Raw genomic sequence first — 22,683 nt, 5'->3', positions numbered from 1 at the left:
ATTTTTTTTAAAAAAAAATTAACTTGGATTTTTGTGGTAGATCGAATGTGGTGGGCCGAGGTCGGATGTGGTACTTCGGGATTTTTTTTTTACCACGTGGTAGTAAGTGGAGGGGTCGGGAATGATATTATATCATTATGCACTACAATTTACACAAAGGGCAATGTCGTCCTTTCATGTAAAAAAGGGAGCGTTAGTATGTAAAATGGGAGCGACGTTTAGCAGTTCAGTTTTTATAACATAATTTGCCAAAGAAAACAAATTTAATGACTGATTTGACCCCACAAATGATTTTTCTAATTTTTTTTCAAAAGTAACACAAATGATATTTTGTATATCCCTACTTCATCTTCTCATTTTCAAAATCAAAGTATATCAAAGCATTTAGAATTTTAGACAAAGTCTAAAATGTCATGAAATCTTTGCATCACCTAATTTGTATTAATTTTTAATTATTTTGAATAGGTAACTAACACTTGTTTGTATTGATTCTTTTAATTAAGTTTTTTTTTAATTAAAATTATATTACTCTGATAAATTTTTACCTAATTTGTATTGAAATTTAATTGTTTTAAATAAGTAACTAACACTTGTTTGTATTGATTCCTTTAGTTAAAGCTTTTTGATTAAAATTACATTACTGTTTAGAAACTCTGATTAATTAATTCCTAGAAATTTTGATTCATAAAAGTGAGAGGGAAAAAAATCATTGGAAATAAAAAAAAACAAAAAATTTGGGCGATGGAAGCTTTCTCTAGAATATCAGAGCCAGGTTTCAATCCTGGGACCTGTGGGTTATGGGCCCACCACGCTTCCGCTGCGCCACTCTGATGTTGTTGTTATATTAGTCCAATTTAATCAATTTATCTTTTTTCTGTTCGCATAAAACAAAAGTATAGCAGTTAGTGGGTAAAAACTGTACGCGTTGACTCGTTATAAACATATAGAATTCCGTGACTTTAGCGTTCAATTAAATTACTACTAACATTAGTTACAACCGAAGCTTAACTATATAAGAGAGTGAGGAATAACTCAAGTGGTTAGAGCTTCCCTCCCGATCCTAGGAGGTTCTGGGATTGACTCTCACCCCTGCCCTTGTGACTCTCTAAACACAAAAAAAAGCTTAAATATATAAATTAATTAATTAAATTCAAAGTCGTCCTGAAATTATTCAGATTAATTATATTGCATGTTTATATTTAATAGAAGATGCAAATTTTTGAAGTTTTGTGGCTAGTAATAACGTAAAGAAGTGGTAGAGGGTTGCGGAATTTGATGATAAATTATTATTTGTCAATCGTATCATTGAATAATTGCAAGGCTAACGACAAATATGGTTGTTGATCGATGAACTCGTACCTCCATTATCCATGCATGTTGGTTGTTATGTGTATAGCACAGTCTTCTAATTAGTATTTCATCAAAAATTTCAATTTCGAAAACTACAATTCCATCAACTATGTTGCTCACTTAGGGCCTGTTCTCATTGACTCAACTCAGCTGAACTGAACTGAACTGAATTGAGCTGAGCTGAACTGATGAATTGAACTGAATATTTTATAAGAGAAGGAAATTAGGAGTTGAGCTGAACTGAGCTGAGCTGAACTAAACTGAACTGAGCTGAATTGAACTGAACTGAATTTCAACGTAAGAGAACAAACCCTTATTCATAATTTTTAATTATCAGAATTATCACACATGTTATATGGGTTACTATTACTAACTTACTATACCGAAAAGTAGTACTCTATATAAATAAGAGTCTAACATTACAAGAACTATAACAAGGACTAAATCTAGACCGTGGATAATAAAGTTTCACCATCTCGACTTAATATGCCAACTTGTTTAAGAGATCAATTTAGGTTTTTTGGATGAGATCAAATCTTACAAGTTGTCACACCCTGTCATGTAAATAGTAGTCGACCACTATTACATGCAACAATTATTACTTCGTATTGCAAACACACTTGTTTGAACTATAATACCTTGTTGATATTATACCTATTTTAGCATCGAAGTTTATATGTAGACCCGAGAGTTTCTTTCAATTCACTCCCCCAAGGATTGATTGATCAACTTTCTCAACATTACCATCTCCACCATTGATACATTGTATGATATACTTACATAATAAGAAGTATGAAAAAAATAAATTAAATAACTATATCCGAATCTTCCACAAAAATAGAATATCTTGTTGTCGCTTACACTAATCAACTATTGCATAATTACCGTAAAATTAACTAGTGATCCTCACATGAGCCCTCAATTAACTAGTGATCACTTTCATCCCACTCACTCTCTACTTTGGCCAAAAATAATCAATATAATTAATGTTTTAATTACAATTAATTTGCAACTTTTCTGAATTAAGGTGGAATTATCACAAATAATATACCTCGTAGTTGTAGTAAATTTAAACCATTGAAAAAGACTTTATTGGTGAATGAAGTGGACTTTTATAATTATATTGAGGAATTTTCATTATTATTTCATATGTATACGTACATTTACATTAATTTTAGATAATAAGGTAGGTGAACATAATAAAAATATGAAAGCTTTATTTGTAATACAATAAATTTGGATAGTTATTGAAGGTCCAAGATCCGATCACCACGTTACCAAATAAATATAAAAAAGGGATATCCAACAACCCATTTGTGTTATATTGGTTGTCTATCACTAAGTTTGCGGCCAAATGGGAGATCCTCTATTTAATCAAAGTGTGGCAATGTTAGAGTCATAATGTTTTAAACTACTACAAAAGTAAGTTTGATAAAATTTTACATTATTTATCAACCTTTCATATCTTATCATTGTGTAAAAAAAAAATTGTAAACCTCATCCATTTAAATTGATGCAAGAATTGTGGTGATATAACCACCACAATACCTCAACTATAAAAGACGAGGTGTTGGTCTAGTACGTGCCACAAGGTTTTTGTGTTTTACCCTTGTTATGGATTTTTCATCTGATTCTCAAGAGTAATTCTATGCATAGTGCATAATATGGTGTTTCTATTATTGTACACTCGATGCATGACTAGCTAATTAACAAAAGAATAATGGTTGTTTGACCCTCATTCATTTAGACTAATGAAAGATTTATGGTCAAATAACTACCACAATATCTCAAATATAAAGATGGATATGGGTTTAGTGCCAAGAGAGTTCAGTGTTTAACCCTATTACAAAACTTCCAAATGATTTTCAAGAGTAACTTATGCATAGTGAATGATACAAAGTTCGGAGTAATAATTATTGTACACTCAATGTATTACTTGCTAACAAAAGAATACCCATATACGGAGTATGATTATAAAGACAATATATAATAGGAGACATTAAAATATCGTACACTCGATGTATGAATACTCGTACATGTCAAAGACCAGGGTGCTCACATGGAAGCTATTTTAATTATCAAAGTAATAACATTATAAATTTCTATATTATAATTCCAATAATAAAAGGAATTTAAGTTGTAAGACCAAACAATGGAGTAAATGCAATGGTCATGTTGAAGAAAGCAAGAAAAGAAGTTAGCAAACAAGGATTTCCAATTTACTTAGTTGTCTCAATTTTGTCCCCACATGCATCTCCCCCTTCCTACGCCCATATATTTCTCACAACATTATTTTATCTAATCATGATTATAGTTTCATGAACTTACACAACCAAACCCATATTATATTCACTAAAATTTAATGTCATTACCATCTTAATTCATCTTAATTAATCAATTTATTAATTTAATTTCATTATTTAAGTTTCCTTTAATGATCATCAATTTGTAATAATTAATTTTCTATTGGCTGACCTCTCTCTCTATTCATGACTTACCCTTTTGAAAGCAATAAACATTATTTCTATTTCACATGCTCTTGTTTCTCTCTCATCATTTTCTTTCTGTCTCATAATTCTCTGTTTTTTTTTTTCTTTTTTTTGGGTGATTGAATTCAGAGAATTAAGTCAGACTCATTGTTGATTTTGTTGCAGATTATGAACTTCTGGTACAAACCCACTTTCTGAGTGTAAAAAGTTTACAACTTTGCTGTTTTACTTTGTCTTCTCACTCAACTTCAACTACTTTTTTCCTGCAGTTGAATTTTCAAAAGGCAGGAACAAAAAAATGAAACAGAATTACAAATATGGATATTCTGCCTTTATCAGTCTTCTTGTTATCTGATCATCACTAAGTAAGTTTACCTCTTCTCTTTCCCTCTCCTTTCTTTGTTTGGTTGGTGCATATAAAGCTGAACGAGTAGTGATGTAGACGAGATTCAATCCGAGGTCCGACCTTAGACTTTATAGTGGGAAATTCTGTGTTTGTTACCCGGGAAAAAAGTTTTTTCTTTTTTTTTTTTTTTTTGCCAATTTTCAGCAAAAAGATTGGAACTTTTTTGTGTACAAGCAACAAGTTTCTAGCCTAAATTAGGTACATATTTCCTGGAAAACCAAAAAAATCACCTAACTTAAGAAAAAATTGTACCAACAGTAGTAGTAATTCCGTAACTGAATTTTCTTAATATTGCTCTTAATACTTGCAGACAAAAATGACCGTTGAAATTATTACTCCTAACGTTTTACAATTAAATGCATTCAACATAAAATAACTATATATGTCTGTCCTTCTGAATTCTGATGTTACATCATCCTTATATTTTATCAGATTATGACCCAGATTGTCAGAATCAGTAAATAGTGTAGAAAAATCTGTTTCCTGGATTCTTCATTTCAGAAGAAAGAAGAAAAAAAATGGGCAAATTTGGATTCTTATTCAGATCAGTCATCTTCTTTGGGTTGTGTTTGTTACATGTTTATGGTGAGCCATGGGAAGACAAGCAAGCCTTGCTTGATTTCCTACAAAACACTTCACATTCGCGGTATCTGAACTGGGATCAGAACACTCCCTTGTGCACCAGTTGGACTGGTGTGACTTGTGATGATCGTCAGATAGGGGTTATTGCTCTCAGACTACCGGGAGTCGGAATCCGAGGCTCGATCCCTCCTAACACACTTAGCCGGCTTTCTTTCCTTCAAACACTTAGCCTTAGAAACAATGGGATTTCAGGTGTTGTTCCATCTGATTTTTCAAGGTTGAGTAACTTGACTTCTTTGTATCTACAGTCCAACAGGTTTTCTGGTCCCCTACCTTTGAATTTATCTGCTTGGCATAATCTTGTGGTACTAAATTTATCCAATAATAACTTCAATGGAAGTATTCCTCTTTCGCTTTCGAATTTAACCCAGCTTACAACTCTTGATCTTTCAAGCAACTCATTCTCTGGTCAAATTCCTGATTTGGGGATCCCAAGTTTGAGGTTTCTTAACTTTTCCAACAACCATTTGAATGGGAGTATTCCTAATTCTCTTCTGAGATTTCCAAGTTCATCATTTTCGGGCAATAATGTTACCTCGAAGGAGGTTGCTATTCCTCCGATACCATCATCTGTCCCACCTGACAGTTCAGTTCATAAGGCCAAGAAGATCAGTGAGACAGCATTGTTAGGAATAATCATAGGTGGTGCTGCAGTCTTGTTTGTTATGATCGCAGTGTGCATGATTGTTTTGTGGTCGAGCAAAAAAAGCAAGCAGCAAGACAGTGATGCAGAGGCACAAAAGACGGAGAAATTCTACTCAAAGAAGAAAAGGTTGCCTACAGAAAGCCGAGAAGAGAAGAATGCAAGGATCACATTTTTTGAAGGCTCAAATATGGCATTTGACTTGGAGGATCTTTTAAGGGCTTCAGCAGAGGTTCTTGGCAAAGGCATGTTTGGAACAACGTACAAGGCCGCCCTAGAGGACTCTAACACCGTGGTAGTGAAGAGACTCAAGGAAGTGAGTGTGGGAAAGCGAGAGTACGAGCAGCAGATGGAGATTGTTGGTAACATTAAGCATGAGAATGTTGCTGCTCTCAGAGCATACTATTATTCCAAAGATGAGAACCTCATGGTTTATGACTATTTCAGACAGGGCAGCTTATCAACAATGTTACATGGTATGTGATTTTGTATATTGTTTTGTTTTCATTGAATTTAAGAGTTGTTTATATAAAGAAGCTCTTAATATGTTTTGCAGGGAAAAAAGAAAATCGATTGCCATTGGATTGGGAAACCCGGCTTAAAATCGCTATAGGTGCAGCAAGAGGCCTTGCTCACATCCATTCTCAAAATGGTGGAAAACTAGTCCATGGAAACATAAAGTCCTCAAACATATTCCTAAACCCTCAAAACTACGGTTGTGTATCGGACCTTGGTTTAGCAACCATAGTCACGCCAACAGTCCCACCAATCCAACGAATTATAGGGTACCGGGCTCCAGAAATCACAGATTCTCGGAAAGCAACTCAACTGTCTGATGTCTATAGCTTCGGAGTCCTGATACTAGAACTCCTCACAGGAAAAACTCCCCTAGGAGAAGGTACACACCTAGTAAAATGGGTGTATTCTGTGGTTAGAGAAGAGTGGACAGCTGAAGTGTTTGATGTAGAGCTATTAAAGTTTCCTAACATAGAGGAAGAGATGGTGACAATGCTACAACTAGGTATGGCTTGCACTGAGAGAGTCCCGGAGAAACGGCCAAAGATGTCGGACGTTGTCAAAATGGTGGAGGACATACGGCGAGAGAGCACCGACACCCACCCATCATCAGAGGTTTCAACTCCAACACCAACAGGCCTTTCACATACAGGTGAAACAGGATCATCTACCTATGTAACCCCACAATAAGATTGCTTGAACTAGTAGTTAAATTTAGTTGTAACAAATATTGTTGGATTTTTCTTTTTTGGAAATGATAATTTTTGCTTACAAATTGAGGCACATGGTCTAGATTATTATTATAATTATTGTCCATTATTTACTCTGTATTTTTTTTAAGGAGAAAGTGGGATGAAAGTAGTTTACCAACCAAAGCCAGCTAATTGTCAAAGAGTTAGCTAAGAGCATTATTCTTTCCCTCCAAGATTCTTAGCAAAATGTAAACAACCCAAGTCAATAATATAGCTACCTTCTTTCCTGGTTTTTGAATCTTTTTGCGGCTTTATGTTTCAGATTTTGATGCCTAAAAGAAATGTCTGGAAATAGTATTGATAAATTAGCTATGCTGATAAGGACAACCACCACCAAGGGTTTCGAAAGTCTAAACGCATGTGTTTTTTTAGATAACTAATATGAACGCACAAGGGACAGTGACGTAGACAAAATCTGATTCAAAGCCTTAGATAAATAGATACCATCCTCAAAATTGGATCACTTTCTTTTGATATTAAGTTCCCTGATTGTCTATTTTGATTGACTTCATAAAAAGAAAAGAAAAGGAAAAGGAAGGGAAATCATTCGTTGTCAACATGAACATTCTTTTGGCTGGAAAAGTTAGGATTGTTTAACTATACAATCATGTATGTCTTGGATCAGGAGTATGAACATTACTTGCCCCACTTTAGAGAACACGTCAGAACACTTTGATGATCTCCCCAGCACATTTTATGAGGAAAAAAAAAATGTTAAGGAAAAAATTTAATACAAAATCCATCAGGGCGTGTTTAGTTCATACAAAAGTATATACTCGTAGTACTCATAAAGTTAGAATGACTGAAACCCATACGACCACCTATTGATTGTTTAAGAAATTTCAATTTCTAAACCCATACTCGTACTTCATTTCACAAAGTATGCGGTTTAGAAACTCACATGAGAGGTGAGTATGGCTCATTTCATTTCCAAATGAAACCAAGCGTCCAACCACATGGTATTAAACAAGTTATATACCCATATAACACCCTGGTTTTATTCCTAGTTTCAAGCTTATATCAATTAACGAATCAAACATCCCCTTAAAGTTTCAATCTGAAAATTCAACAGCTGAACAAATCATATTCTTATATTTTCAACACCATTGAATGACTCCCAATATATATTACACAGGTAACACAGATAGTTTCTTTCAAAAAAGGATTTTCAATATAGTATTTATAACTAACACGAGTAAATCAAAACATTCAATACTCTTAGCGAAGGGTCGGATTTAACAGCAATTTTGGTGTTCATTACTTCCAAATGTTACTAATATCAAGACTTTTCATTGATGGGTTTTCACCTTCGAATACTGGGTTGCATGTGAGCTTCATTATTAATATGCTCACAACCCAAAACCAGATCAAATTTTTGCAATAAACTACCACCACCTGAGGACACCCTGTCACCCTCTTGAATACTGGAAACCTCACTTAATATTATGATGGATTTTGGAGTACATTTACACATTTGGATCATCTAAAATTTCCGTAAGAACAAACATGAGATTAAAAATTATGAAAACAATACAAAGAATGATGTACATGTTTACACGTTGCGTAGTATTAAGGTTTTAGTATCGAGGACCTGGATACATGATGCAGAGCCTACCAGCAAACCCAAAGACATCAGTCATCATACAGCAATGTATCCGCAACACTAAAAAATCTCAACTCTAAGTAAGCCAAACTAATCTTCCTCTGGCTTGCGTAAAATTTGCGTCTTTACACCACCTAAAAAACACGCACACAAAGACAGTATATTAAATTAGATGAACCAAATTGAATATGGGACATTTTGCCTGGAATTGAGAAATTTCATAAATGAATAGATACAAGGGGAAGTAAGACAAACCTTCAACTTCCTCGAAATGGACTTCCTTCACCAAATCAGCTGCTGGATTATACTGGAATCTATAGGAAAAAAGATAGCAGGATTAACAGTCAAAACAATATCAGATATGACAAATAATGAAACATAAAATTGGCAATAACAAGAACTGATTATGACACTAAGTAATGCACAAATAAGTTGTCATTTATCAGTTTTGATCAATAAATAAGTAGCCACATTAAACAAAAACATCACTACATTAGTAAATCAGCCAAAAATACTTTTGTTTAGTAAAATCAGTTCAGCTAAACGAAAATCTATTGAAAAAACAGGGCATAAGCCAATCTTCTTGCTTCCTTCCCCAAGAATTCCTTTTACAGAAGTCTTTCCACAATCATAAACCTGCCCCCAATATTCAAACCTTGCATCTACCTAGCTGGCAATGCATCTTTACTTTAATAGATCAATAAACGCCAGTCATCATCCTAACAAAATTCCTTCAAACAGCATCTCATAAAAATCTTAAAAGCAGCTCACCATTTGGGAGACACTGATCAAAATTGTTTAATAACCATAAAATTCAAGTGCTAACAGTAAGATGTGATTCAGTGAAATTTGAAAGGCGAAAGGATCCCTGATAGGTGAAACTTTGGGAAGCCCTAAGGAAGCTGCTACTAATGCAGAAAATAAGAGATCTATTTGACTGAGAGCCTATGTCTGCACTTTCACATAAATGTTGAAGCTTACACACATACAAGATGAAGCAAATAAGGAAGAAAGGACGGGTTAGGGTGATTGAGAAGCACCACAATTAAAAAATTCTTAGTATACAGAATGATCATATAAACATAGTCCATTGAGATTTGAACTTCATTTAGCACTAACCAAATATCATCAAAAAAGAGATTCCGCAGATCTGAAATCATGAATTAGGCGCAATATACTACATAGTAAAGTGCAGGAGCTGGAGATATAGTTTTGAGCCAAATCGAGATGAGAAAAATTACCTGTTCTTGAAAATTACATCAATCTCAAAGTTAGATGTATTCTTTGCAGCATCCACCAAGACAGTAACAATTTCAGTCTTTCTAGTGCTCGCCATCAGGACATCATATTCTGTCGGAATGACAATTGCGAAGAAATTATCAGATAATTTACTTAGATACAGCTTCTCTACTGCTGAGAGGGTAATCCGCCGTTTAAGGGCATAACTCTCAGGATCAATCACATAGAGAGCGAAGTCTGTCACTATCAGGATGCGCCTCTTCATCTTCCCAGTACTAGTGAACTTCAAAACTTTATCAGCAAAAAGAACTTGCCTGTCACCTATGAAACAGAGAAGCAAACCAAATTATTTTTAACTATCCAGTCAACGAAGCTTGACAAGTCCTCATACCAAGCACAGAGTGAGAAACTATGAAAGCGTACAAGACGTCACGGTCTCAAAATGACACTCTAATTCGTATTCACTTCCAAATACTCATAACATATACTTCCTCTGTTCTTTTTTACTTGACCTGTTTCTTTTATCACGCTTGCCAATGTAAAACTTCAACGATTAATAACTTTAATTCTCCATAAGTAAAAATTATAAAAGTTATATATTATGATAGTACTTTTTGAGACGAATTCAAAATATCCAACATGAACATATTTTTCCTTACAAATTATTCACAAAAGACGGTCAAAGGAGGAGTGGTGAATAGTGTAAAAGTCAAAGCGGGTCAAGTAAAAAAGAACGGGGGAAGTATTGATATACTCTCCAAAAGATTTCTCCATTCCGGTAAAATTTTTAACATGACAATACCGCTATAGTTCTATAATATAAATGCTTAAAAACATCCACCATAATGAACTAAATATTTTCAGCCTCCATACGGCATTTTAAATAATGTGGAATTCATACTCTCTCAGACATGATAGCAAAACAGTTCTAGGCCTTTAGCAGATATTTGTATACGGTATATTTATCCTTAGAATTTGATAATACTGAAATTCTTCTAGCCTCATCAGTACATCCACAATTCTTTAAAACAAACAAACTTTTTCAATGAGCATAACTAAAATAGCACGCACAATTGGGCAGTTCTTATGACTAAAAAAGATTACAAGGTAATGGTAAGTCAACAGAACAACACGATAATTGTGCATCTAATCAATACATATTGGCCTTTTTAATTCATAACTTCTATGAAATCAGAAGCAGAAAATTCACAGCTGATATAAATGTTATTTTAATGATTTGAGAGGCTAAGCCAAATTTCTACAACTATGGCGACACACTAGGACAGCACATATCGACAAAAAATTGATCCAACAGCAAAATTTATTTGCAAGGGTAACACTATCAAATATTTGCTCCAATGTCACTCTCGCAATCTAATCTGTCAATGAGTTGTTCAAGATATCACCTAAGGTTTATCTCCACCTAGAATAATAAGGCAAGATTAAAGAGCATCAACGCCAGAAAAACTAAAACCTAAGCGTTAATGTTAACCAACTAGACAACTAGTGCTCAAATATTTCTACATAGTATATAGTCTATACATGTCTATGTCATCATACAGGACCAATAAATTTCATAAAAACCACTAGACTACTGGTAATCAATGTCTGAATCAGACTTAAACCTATTTTGTTAATTGATATACTGATTTCTACCAAGAAAACTTACTATCCAGTCTACTTAAAAGACAATGCATGCAATCTTGGATTTATAACTGTGATAAATCTACCAGACAAGTATCAACTACAATGTGCTAGGTACAGTAGGTAGCTACACTGGAGTAGCACAGCAACTTGTTCTAAATTTCTAATATACGAGAGAAAAGAATTAATATTGACTTACTCATCCCACATGAACAATCGCAATTAAATTTCCACCTCATTAATGTCAAAAACCACACTTTATCTGTCAATTATTATGTAAAATTTGACCTCCCCAGAGCCAGCAATGAGAGAGAGTAATGATGGAAATGGAACAACAATCAGCAACCATAAGGGGAAAAACCCACAAAAAGTATTCACTATTCAAAAGTAGGCAAAACATGTACCAACAAGAGATCTTGCATGCTCGAATCGCAATTCTAGCTATAGCTAAGCAACATAAGCCTAACATAGTCCTAAACGTAACTTCTTTCTAAAAGTCAAGGCACCAAAAGAAAGCAAAATTAGCAATTGCGGTGCACGTGTAATCACCCTTCCTAATTTCCGCACTTGTATTAAAACAAAACGATCCTAAGCAAAGCGCAGAACACCCGATCAAATTTATAACTCACTCCAAAACCTCATTATCAATGTAACCTCTATAATTGCATATACTTGGTTTCGTACCGATCTAAACCAACACAAACAGAAAAGTTGGCACTAGAACTTTAAATCTTTAGCAACTACACTTATCATTTCAATACCATCTGACATTTCAATTAAAGATTGAACAAGCAATACAAAAAACACATAACCCATCTCAATAACTCAATGCAGTAAATTATATTTCAGAGTCAAATCATCACAACAACTCATTTACACCAGCTCTTGAATCAGATCAACCTTCAACTTCAACCTACCTAACCCTAGCATTCAACTTAATACCCTCTCAATTATGAACTTTCATAGCATTAAAATTCCAACAACAGCCTTACACATCAAACTTACAGTAAATAACAATTTAACATTTTCCAATTATTCCAAAATGTCTCAATTTAGAAATGATCGGAGCTATCAATGCTCAATTATGCTTAATATTTCCAATAATATCAATTTCCTTCACAAAATTACACCCTAAAACACAAACAAACCCTAAAAACACAATCCCACAAAAATAAAAATAAAAATATCAAGAGAAAACTAAAAAAAAAAAGGGGTGTATATAAATTAGAATTACCTTGTTTATCGAGGATCTTCAAAATGTAAGGATTAGAAGAAACATCAAGATAATCCCCTCTATAATCCCTGTGAAAGGAAGCCAACCTTCGAGCTTTAACACCCATGAATGGCTCCAGATTTTCCGGCGGGTTATCGGCAGACGGCTGAGGTTCGGCGTCGAAACGAGGCTTGGAGTCGGTGAGCTGGACTCGGCGGCTACTGTATCGGTTGTTGTGGCGCTCCATTTAGTCCGAGTCGCCGGCGATTCAAAGGGTTGAATCGTGAGATGGAAATGCGAATGCGCCACTGGGTTTTGATGACCTGTGTGCGCAACTGCCTGGGTCAGGGTCTGGGTCCCGCTATATGATGTTTACTTGAATTTTTTTTAGTTTTACAGGGGAAACAAAAAATTATAGTACAAAGCATATATCATTTTTTATTATTATTTTAATTAAGAAGAATTAGATGCTCGTATTACGTTACATTTTTCACGAGGAGAACGCCTAATGTAAATAAATTGGAATTTGGCGTAAAAAATTAAAAAAAAAAAAAAAAAAAAATCAAAGAATTGGACTTATGATCTCTTTGTTACGCTCACATCAACATCGGTTTATCAAAATTGGTTTATTTACTTTGTCAATTTATCATATACAGTACGGAGTACTTCACTAATCTCTTAAATGTATTGTGTACCTCTTTTCTATGTCTTTATAATTCCTAACATTTATGAATTCCCCTATTTACATGGAGATGTGATTAGGTTGTAATGTATTTTGATACATTTGTTCTTACTCACTCAACAATGAGTAACAATGATATATGTCTCTCTACAACACTCAATGACATTTGACAATAAGTAACATTTATTTTGGAATTTTTCCTAACTATGCATAAAAGGCAAATTTAAAATGAAAACACTCGAATTTATTCATAAGGAGTGGGTTTGTAAATTAACAATGATGAGAGCAATATTTTCACTTATAGGAATCTCTTCTTTTAAGGAAATGAACAATGACATGTTTCTCATTACAAGTAATAAGAGGTAAAACTTTATTGGAAAAATTAATGCCATGCATTTCATTCTCATTCAAAGGGATAATCGCTCTCTCTATCTCCGGTAAAATTATTATTTTTCACTAATCTCAAATGGAGTTATTAAATTGTATTATACTCACACATATGTATATATCACTTTGCCAAGCATTTTCATTTTTTCATAGATAAAGTATAAACTAAAGACATGTTCACATTTACTAAATTGAAATGATTGGAGCTGAACAGAACTGAACTGAATTGAAATGAATATTTTATGAAAAAAGGAAATTAGGAGCTGAACTGAACTGAACTGATTGAAGCTGAACTGAACTGAAATTAAACTAAAGTGAAGAGGCCCTAATTTCTATTTGTTTTTTTTTTCCTTTTTTCCTCCCTAATTTAAACCCTTTACTTATTGAACTTTGATTTGGACTGATTTACAAGTTTACATTTGTTATGAATTGAAAGTATACGACTAACAATGACATTAGGTGATTAGGTTAACACATGTCATGAAAAAACCTACTAAATAAAGAAAACCATAAGTGTTATCTTGACTTGCAAAGTGAATATAATCACCACATAGCACATAAATGTTACGAAGTATTAGGTTGAATTGAGATGAGCTATCACGATTCATTTCATATTCTTATAATTTTGGTTATGAGTATATGATCAATCATAATAAAAACACGTAAGTATGACACGACACGACATAATATAATATACCTGTTGCCATTTTTTATAAAGCACATCATCATACATGTCTAGTGGGCTATGCTGTCATACTAATTATCATCGCTACACAAGCCTAGCTCGACTTAGTGCCATCTTTAAAAATACGACAGCCAAAACGACTCCTAAAACAGCCATAATGGAGAACACCCAAGACGACAGGACCAAGTAGACGAAGAACCAATAAGCAAAAGCCAGAGCCCACAAACACACACTTGCACAACTGCACACAGCTACAGTTTACGGCATTACGTTACCTCCCAAATAAATAAATAAACAAAAAAAAAAAAAAAAAAAAAAGAAGAGAGAGATTTTTTTTTTAAAAATAAAAAAACAGAAAGAAAAGAATTCCCCCAATTTAAAGAAAGAATCCCTCCCTCCTATCCTTTTCTTTTTCCTCCCTTCTTCCGGCGGAAATCGGAAACCCTTTCATCCCCTTTTTCCTTCGCAAAATCAACGAATTCCTAGCGGTGTTCATCATTTTTGCGCGATTTTCAGTCAGAGATTAGAGAAACAAAGAGAGAATTTTATCTCTTCTTCTCTGAGGTATGATCATCTTATTTTTTTTTAATTTTTTTTTTTTGAATTTTAATGTTTTTAGCGTAATTTAGGGTTTTTTTGAAGTTTTTTTTGATGAATTCTGTTGGATCTTGAAGATCTGAGTTGATCTGATGAATTGTTTTGATTTATTTAGGTTTTAAGGGGATGGCGTCGAAGAGGATTTTGAAGGAGCTCAAGGATCTGCAAAAAGATCCTCCGACTTCCTGTAGTGCCGGTATAATTTGATTAATTATGCTGTATATATGTAGAATTGAGCTATGAATGATTTGGATTTGTTAATTGTACTATATTTGATTCGCAGCGAATGAATTTTTTGTGATGATTTTTTGGAGTTTGATGCTGAGAGTAGCATGATTGTGTGTTTGATGATTGTGAGATGGTGATTTGATTAGACTGATGTTTGGTTTCGGAGTAATGATAAGTGAATTATTGGCATAATTTTTTATCGCTTGTAGGACCATAAGGAATTAAGGATTGAAATGAATGCAAAAGTTTAGTGTGTTGTTAGCTGTGAAGGATTGAAATGAATGCAAAAGTTTAGTGTATTGTTAGCTGTGTAAATCGTGTTATCGAGAGAAACTTTCAAGTAATCCAGACAAGGTTTGGTTCTTATGATTGAGGTTGTCTGCCATATACATCTTTGTTTGTGGTGCTCAACAATTTGGAGTGGGGCTGAATTATGTTTACGCAGTCCTAATTTTGGAGAAGGTAAATCATATAAGATTATGATGAAGGTCAGAAGGCTTATGGATAATGGTGTAAACATCCGAGTATCCAACTCTCTTACTCTGCTACTAAGCCTACCATAGGCAGGTGCCTTGTTAGTGAGCGTTGGCCGTTGGGAGATGGTATAATGAGGATCGTACTCATTGTACTACTGTAGTGACACTGTTCATTTAAGTATTGTTGTGGACTATGTGGAGCTTTGATCATTTGCTCGCTATATTTACTTGTTTTAGGATTAGACTGTAAAATAGTTTGTTGATCCTTCTTTGTATAATTTCCAGGATTACTGTTTGTTAGGGTTTCTTCAGCAAGTGTTACATGTGTAGAAATTCATGTGGTTTTCTTAACTGAAAGTAGTTAATGTTGGGTTCTTTGACCAGGGGGATCTTCACCTGTTTGCTATTCCATTTTTGCTTCATGTGGCGGGTAATTCCTTGCGCCTCATGGAGGCTTGCTATCTGATTAGGTCTTTAAAATCTTTGTTCACCTTTTTTTTCCCTCATCCAACTGTATTTGAATAAAGAGTATTCTCATGCTTTTCAAAAATTTCAGCCTTTAAGGTTAGATAAGCTGTGTTATCATGCTCTCTGAAAGTTTATCAAGCAACATATTTGCCTTCTGAATATTTTTACAAAGTTATAGGATTCTGCTTTTTCTGCTTGACAATTATAGTTATTTACTTATCTTCTATTTATGGATCTTTGTCAAAGAACTTACAAAAATTTTCTATTTTAAACATGTTTGTAAATTTTGATTTTTTTTTTTTCACTGCTTCCTTTGGCGATCTGAAAATTTTGAATGGTTCTATATTCCTTTGGCCTTAAATTTTCAATTGTTCCTTTGATTACTATTTTCCAAACTTCTGCCACAAAGTCCTATCATGGTTTAGAACATTTCATTTTCACAATCACGTATTCTGCACTACGCGGTGGCTACTTTTCGTCTCAAGACTACTGCTGGAGCATATGACAGGCGTGGTCTCCCGTGAACACTGCTTGCTTTCTCCGTTTTGATCTCTTATCGAGGGGGATGTACATATGTCTTGAAATCTATTGAAAAGGAAAGGTACACATATGAAATGCGTAGTTGATGAGATTAATGCTTGGTTCTCTTTGTGAAAGTAGAGTCTGAAATGTTTATTATGCTTGACTGGCTTGTATGATGAATCATGACAGAAACTTAGTATCTTGTAAAAGTATTCTGTTGTAAAATGCTGTTACTTTCTTTTCCCCTTAAGCCTCCCTCAAAAAATATCACACTATAGCTGACTTTACCATCACATCGTGTTCTTGCCTACTATTCTCTCCCCACTTGCCTGTTCAATCTCCATTATCTATCTTCAAAGCAAGTTAAATTTGGGATTCTTTACAGGTCCTGCAATAACAATATTTTGTTTTTCTTCTCTTTATGTTAGCTACGTGTAGATGAATTGTTAAGAAGCTGATGGTATTGAATGTACTTTTTGGCAGGTCCTGTGGGTGAAGACATGTTTCATTGGCAAGCAACAATTATGGGCCCTCCTGACAGTCCTTATGCAGGGGGTGTTTTCCTTGTTACTATTCACTTCCCCCCAGATTATCCATTTAAACCCCCCAAGGTAATTACCCCGTATTACTCAATCTGTTAGATATAGGCTCTCAATCCTTCTAGGAGTATTTAGCAGTGCTGCTATTCTTTCTGCTTTCTGGACCTAAGTTGTGTGTTACGTTTTCTCGTTTAGCTTTATGATCATTATTATTGCGCCTGCTGTTTACTGCTGGAACTTTGCGCTCTAATTAAAACTAAAAAAAATGGTTGCTGAAAATTGATAGCGATCTCTAACTTTTTAAGGCTGAATCCTTTCATTAAATCTTGTGGGTAGTATTCCCGATGTTTGAGATTAATTTTTCCTGGTGGCAATATGAGCAGGTAGCATTTAGGACAAAGGTTTTTCACCCCAATATCAACAGCAACGGAAGCATTTGCTTAGACATCTTGAAGGAGCAGTGGAGCCCTGCCCTTACCATTTCAAAGGTTTGTTAGACATTTTTTGGCATCACAGCTCTCTAAAAATTAGTTCTCCTCTTCAGAGGAAATAGGTTTATGACAATCCTAGGCAGTTCTATCTTCTATGATGTCCATAAGACCAATTAATGGTCATGCCTGGAATCTGCTATCATGATCTTGCGAAAAAACTATGCTAATAGTAAATTTTGTTGTGAGCAGGTCTTGCTTTCAATTTGCTCGCTCTTGACAGATCCAAATCCCGACGATCCCCTAGTGCCAGAAATTGCTCACATGTACAAGACTGATAGGGCGAAATATGAGAGCACCGCAAGGAGCTGGACTCAGAAGTATGCTATGAGCTAAAGACTTTAACATGTCAATTGGAAGGGGGTAGGAGGCAGCTTTGTCATTCAGATACTGTCTTCTAAGCATATGTACTCTGTATGTGGGTTTTAACCTTTTGATCAGTGTGCTCTGCAACCTAAGCTGGACAAAAGTATTGTCCGGCATTTCATTATGTTCAAAAACGAACACTTGTATGTTGTCCTTTAAATGTTTGTATGGACAAAAATTAATCTTCAAGCTGTGAAATATAACCGATTTGGTGCCGCATCATTAGCTCTTACTAATCTCCCTTGAGAAACTACTGTTCTGCCATTCTTTCAAGCACTCTAGCTGTACCATCAACGTTGAACGGTTTCAGCATGTCAACACGCTTATTGCATTGACTTGCTTTTTAATGAATAGGGTAATTAAATTATTAGAAGTACCCTTCAACCCGAGCTACTAGTCTGCGAATGACCTTTCCAAGCAATTGTTTCGTGCATTCAACCAAACAATCGCATCACATCCCAAGAAATTAAGCTGACTTTTTATTACTTATTCAAAGCAGGTTGGAATTAAGAAACAATCTAAATTTGTTGAAGTATTTACATCTCTAATTTATTGGGAGTTATCTTATTAATAACTTTAGCAAATGAGTACGTAATAATAAAGTCAAAGCCCCCCCTGAAATGACTAGTAGGAAGAGCAGCCTAGTAGCCTACCAAACCAAAGACCCTTCTCTTCATGCAAGACCCAATATCAGTGAGCTCTAATTCATTGACAATTTGACATTGCTCTTAATAAATTAAAGTTTTCTGATTGATTTTGGTTGTTCCAAACTTCTAATATTGTCTATTTACTATTTATACTCATTCCAAGATGACAAATACTTAGCATTCCATAAACTTGATCCGGCCCGAAATATCGACTCAAACCCAATTCTTAACCGAACCATCTGAACCCGAAAAAATGGTGACCCAAACCCGACCTGAAACCAACCATAGACCCAAGTTGTCCCGAGTATGTGAGACCCGGACCCGAACATGAACTAACCTAGAGATGACCTGACCCGAATGTAACCCGTAAATTATTGACCTGAACCGAACCCGACTGGAACTGCATTGACCCAAACCCGTTTTCACCCATCAAAACCCGAATTTAACTCGACTTGTTACTAACCTGACCTGAATTCAACCTGACTCGTTCCTAACCCGACCCGAATTTAACCCAACTTGTTACAAACCCGACCTGAAATCAACCCGACTTGTTATTAACCTGACCCAAATTCAACCCGACTTGTTATTGACCCAACCCGAATTTTACCAGACTTATTACTAACCTGACCAAAAAATCAACACGGTCTGTTACTAACCTGACTCGAAATAAACACGACTTGTTAGTGACCCGACCTAAATTCAACCCAAACTATTCCTGACACGTTTTCAAATCACCGTAATGTAATTTAGACCACCTAATTATTGTTGAACAAAGCATTTTGTCTAGGGAGACCAAGTCGGTCTTGGCCAGCAAAAGAAAGGAGCATCATCTTCAAATTTAAAAATTAAATATAGTATATATTTGTTGTATGGTCAAAGGAGATAATTATCTTCCTAAATTATAAACTATAGTTCCTAAATTATAGTCAAAGAAAATAATTAGCTTGATAAAAATGATAATTATCTATTTATAATTAGTTGAACTCGAATATGACCTGACTTAGAAATGACCCGACCTGATTGTAACCTGCAAATTATCGACTTGAACATAACCCGACTTGAATCCGAGAATGACCCGACTTGGTAATGACCCAACCTGATTATAACCCGCAAAATATTGACTTGAACCGAACCCGACTTGAAAATGACCCGACCTAATTATAACCCGCAAATTATTGACTTGAAACGAACCCAACTCAAACCCAAGAATGACCCGAACTGATTCTAATCCGCAAATTATTGACTTGAATCGAACCCGACTCGAACTCGAGAAATACACTAACCCGTTGTAACCCGAATTAAACCCGACCTATTGTTCACACATCCCGAATGTAACCCGACCTGTTATTAACCCGACCCAAACCCGATAAGAAGTATGACCCGACGTGACCGACTCAAGTATGACCCAACCCAAACCTGACCCGCATAGGATATGGAATTAATCCGAATTGACCCGACCCACTCTTACTAACCCAAACCAGACCCATTTAACCGAAATGACAGCTCTACCCAAAACCTGCAAAATTTCTCAAAAATCGTGGATATTAACTTTCAATTTCGGAATTTTTTGACTTTTTTTCACCCGGAAATAAAAATTGCCAAAATGTTTACCATGGTCCCTAATACTCTCCGGAAGTCTAATTGGCTGGGTGGAACCATCCAATTTGCCTTTAAACTACAAGTTTACAACTTGCACCGATTTCATTAAGTTAAGCTTACCATGAACATTTCTGACAACATATATTAATCATATATGGTTCCAAACGGCATTATATGACCCCGAGAAGTATTCCCTAAAATTTCAATACTTTTCGACACCAAATCCCGAAACCATCAAAATTTCTAAAAAACCGTGGATATTAGCCTTCAATTTTGGAATTTTTTGACTTTTTTTTCGCCAAGAAATAAAAATTGCCAAAATTTTTATTATGGTCCCTAATACCCTTCGGGAGTCCAATTGGCTGGGTGGAACCATCCAATTTGCCTTTAAACTACCAATTTATCAGTTTATAATTTGCACAGATTTCATTCACTCAAGCCTACCACGAACATTTATGACAACAAACAATGATCATATATAATTCCAAACGACATTATATGACCCCGAGATGTATTCCCTATAATTTCAATACTTTTCGACACCGGACCCGAATACTCCAAAAATTCTTAAAAAGCGTGGATATTAGCCTTCAATTTTTGAAAATTTTGACTTTTTTTTCGCCCAGAAATATAAATTGCCAAAATGTGTACCATGATTTCTAATACCCTTCGGGAGTCCAATTGAGTAGGTGGAACCATCCAATTTGCTTTTAAACGACCAATTTACCAGTTTACAACAAGCGCCAATTTCATTAACTCAAACCTACCAAAAACATTTATGACAACATATAATGATCATATATGGTTCCAAACGGAATTATATGAACCCAAGATGTATCCTCTAAAATCTATAGGCTTTTCTACTTCGAACTCTGAAACCTCCTAAATTTCTTTAAAAGCGTGGATAATTAGCCTTCAATTTTGGATTTTTTTAACCTTTTCTCGTCCGAAAATAAAAATTGCCGATATGTTTACCATGGTCCCTAATACCCTCCGACATTCCAATTGGGTGGGTGGAACCATCCTATTTGCCTTTAAACGACCAATTTACCGGTTTACAATTTGCATCGATTTAATTAACTCAAGCCTACTACGAACATTTACGATAACATATAATGATCATATACGGTTCCAAACGGAATTATATGACCCCGAGATATATCCACTAAAATTTCAATAATTTTCGACACTGAGCCTCGAAACCTCCAAAATTACTCAAAAAGTGTGGATATTAGCCTTCAATTTTGGAATTTTTTGACTTTTTTTTTGCCCGAAAATAAAATTTGTCGAAATGTATTCCATGGTTCGTAATACCCCCATGGAGTCCAGTTGGGTGGATAGAACCATCCAATTTGCCTTTAACCAACCAATTTACCAATTTACAACTTGCATCGATTTCATTAATTCAAGCCTATCATGAACATTTATGACGACAGATAATGATCATATATGGTTCCAAAAGGCATTATATGACCCCGAGATGTATCCCCTAAAATCTCAAACATTTTTAACACCGGGCCCCGATACCTCCAAAATTTCTCAAAAAAAGTGGATATTAGGCTTCAATTTTGGAATTTTTTTTATTTTTTTTTTCGCCCGGAAATTAAAATTGCCGAAATGTTTACCATGGTCTCTAATACCCTCCAGGAGTCCAATTGAGTGGGTGGAACCTTCTAATTTTCCTTTCAACGACCAATTTACCGTTTTACAATTTGCACAGATTTCATTAATTCAAGCCTACCACGAACATTTATGACAACAAATAATGATCACATATGGTTCCAAACGACTTTATATGACCCCGAGATGTATTCTATAGAATTTCAAGACTTTTAAACAAACCGGGCCCTGATTACTCAAAAAAATTTCAAAAACCGTTGATATTAGCCTTCATTTTTTGACTTTTTTTCCGCCCAGAAATAAAAATTGTTGAAATGTTTACCATGGTCCCTAATATCCTCCGGGAGTCCAATTAGGTAGGTGGACCATCCAATTTTCCTTTAAACGATCAATTTACCGATTTACAGCTCTCACGGATTTCATTAATTCAATCCTACCACGAACATTTATGATAACATATAATGATCATATATGGTTCCAAATGGCATTATATGACCCCGAGATATATCCCCTTAAATCTCAAGGCTTTTCGGCAACGGGCCCCGAAACCTCTTAAATTTCTCAAAAAGCATGGATATTAGCCTTTAATTTAGGAATTTTTTTTTCGCCCGTAAATAAAAATGGTCGAAATGTTCACCATGATCCTCAATACCCTCCGGGAGTCCCATTGGGTGGGTGGAACTATCCAATTTGCCGTTAAACGACCAATTTACCGATTTACAACTTGCACTGATTTCATTAACTCAAGCCTGCCACGAACATTTATGACAACATATGATGATCATATATGGTTTCAAACGGCATGATCCCGAAATGCATTCCCTAAAATTTTAAAATTTTCGACACCAGGTCCCAAAACCTCTAAAATTTCTCAAAAAACGT

The 22,683-nt window shown here is 34.9% G+C and overlaps 3 protein-coding genes and 1 non-coding gene across 4 annotated transcripts; 2 read left to right on the top strand and 2 right to left on the bottom strand.

Annotated features, from left to right (window-relative positions):
* Positions 1-760: 760 nt before the first annotated feature.
* TRNAM-CAU lies at positions 761-832 on the bottom strand. Its single transcript has one exon. It is a non-coding gene; the product is annotated as a tRNA-Met (tRNA).
* Positions 833-3,770: 2,938 nt separating this feature from the next.
* Positions 3,771-6,831, top strand: LOC110729515 (probable inactive receptor kinase At4g23740). Its single transcript, XM_021909248.1, has 4 exons — positions 3,771-4,018; positions 4,109-4,204; positions 4,678-6,006; positions 6,087-6,831. Exons 3-4 carry the CDS (start codon positions 4,764-4,766, stop codon positions 6,734-6,736), a joined length of 1,893 nt encoding a protein of 630 aa, XP_021764940.1. The 5' UTR covers positions 3,771-4,018; positions 4,109-4,204; positions 4,678-4,763; the 3' UTR covers positions 6,737-6,831.
* A 1,389-nt stretch (positions 6,832-8,220) lies between these two features.
* LOC110729514 (myosin IB heavy chain-like) lies at positions 8,221-12,860 on the bottom strand. The gene is made up of 4 exons (XM_021909247.1): positions 12,519-12,860; positions 9,643-9,961; positions 8,657-8,715; positions 8,221-8,535 (listed from the first exon to the last, which is right to left on the bottom strand). The coding sequence occupies exons 1-4, from the start codon at positions 12,742-12,744 to the stop codon at positions 8,492-8,494; spliced, it is 648 nt and encodes a 215-aa protein (XP_021764939.1). The 5' UTR covers positions 12,745-12,860; the 3' UTR covers positions 8,221-8,491.
* A 1,719-nt stretch (positions 12,861-14,579) lies between these two features.
* On the top strand, positions 14,580-18,167 carry LOC110729513 (ubiquitin-conjugating enzyme E2 28-like). Its single transcript, XM_021909246.1, has 5 exons — positions 14,580-14,815; positions 14,964-15,044; positions 17,026-17,153; positions 17,465-17,569; positions 17,762-18,167. The coding sequence occupies exons 2-5, from the start codon at positions 14,975-14,977 to the stop codon at positions 17,903-17,905; spliced, it is 447 nt and encodes a 148-aa protein (XP_021764938.1). The 5' UTR covers positions 14,580-14,815; positions 14,964-14,974; the 3' UTR covers positions 17,906-18,167.
* The last annotated feature ends 4,516 nt before the right edge of the window (positions 18,168-22,683 follow it).

The sequence above is a fragment of the Chenopodium quinoa genome, unplaced genomic scaffold, assembly GCF_001683475.1.
Source record: "Chenopodium quinoa cultivar QQ74 unplaced genomic scaffold, ASM168347v1, whole genome shotgun sequence".
Lineage (NCBI taxonomy): Eukaryota > Viridiplantae > Streptophyta > Magnoliopsida > Caryophyllales > Amaranthaceae > Chenopodium > Chenopodium quinoa.
This window is presented reverse-complemented; position numbering and strand designations above follow the sequence as displayed.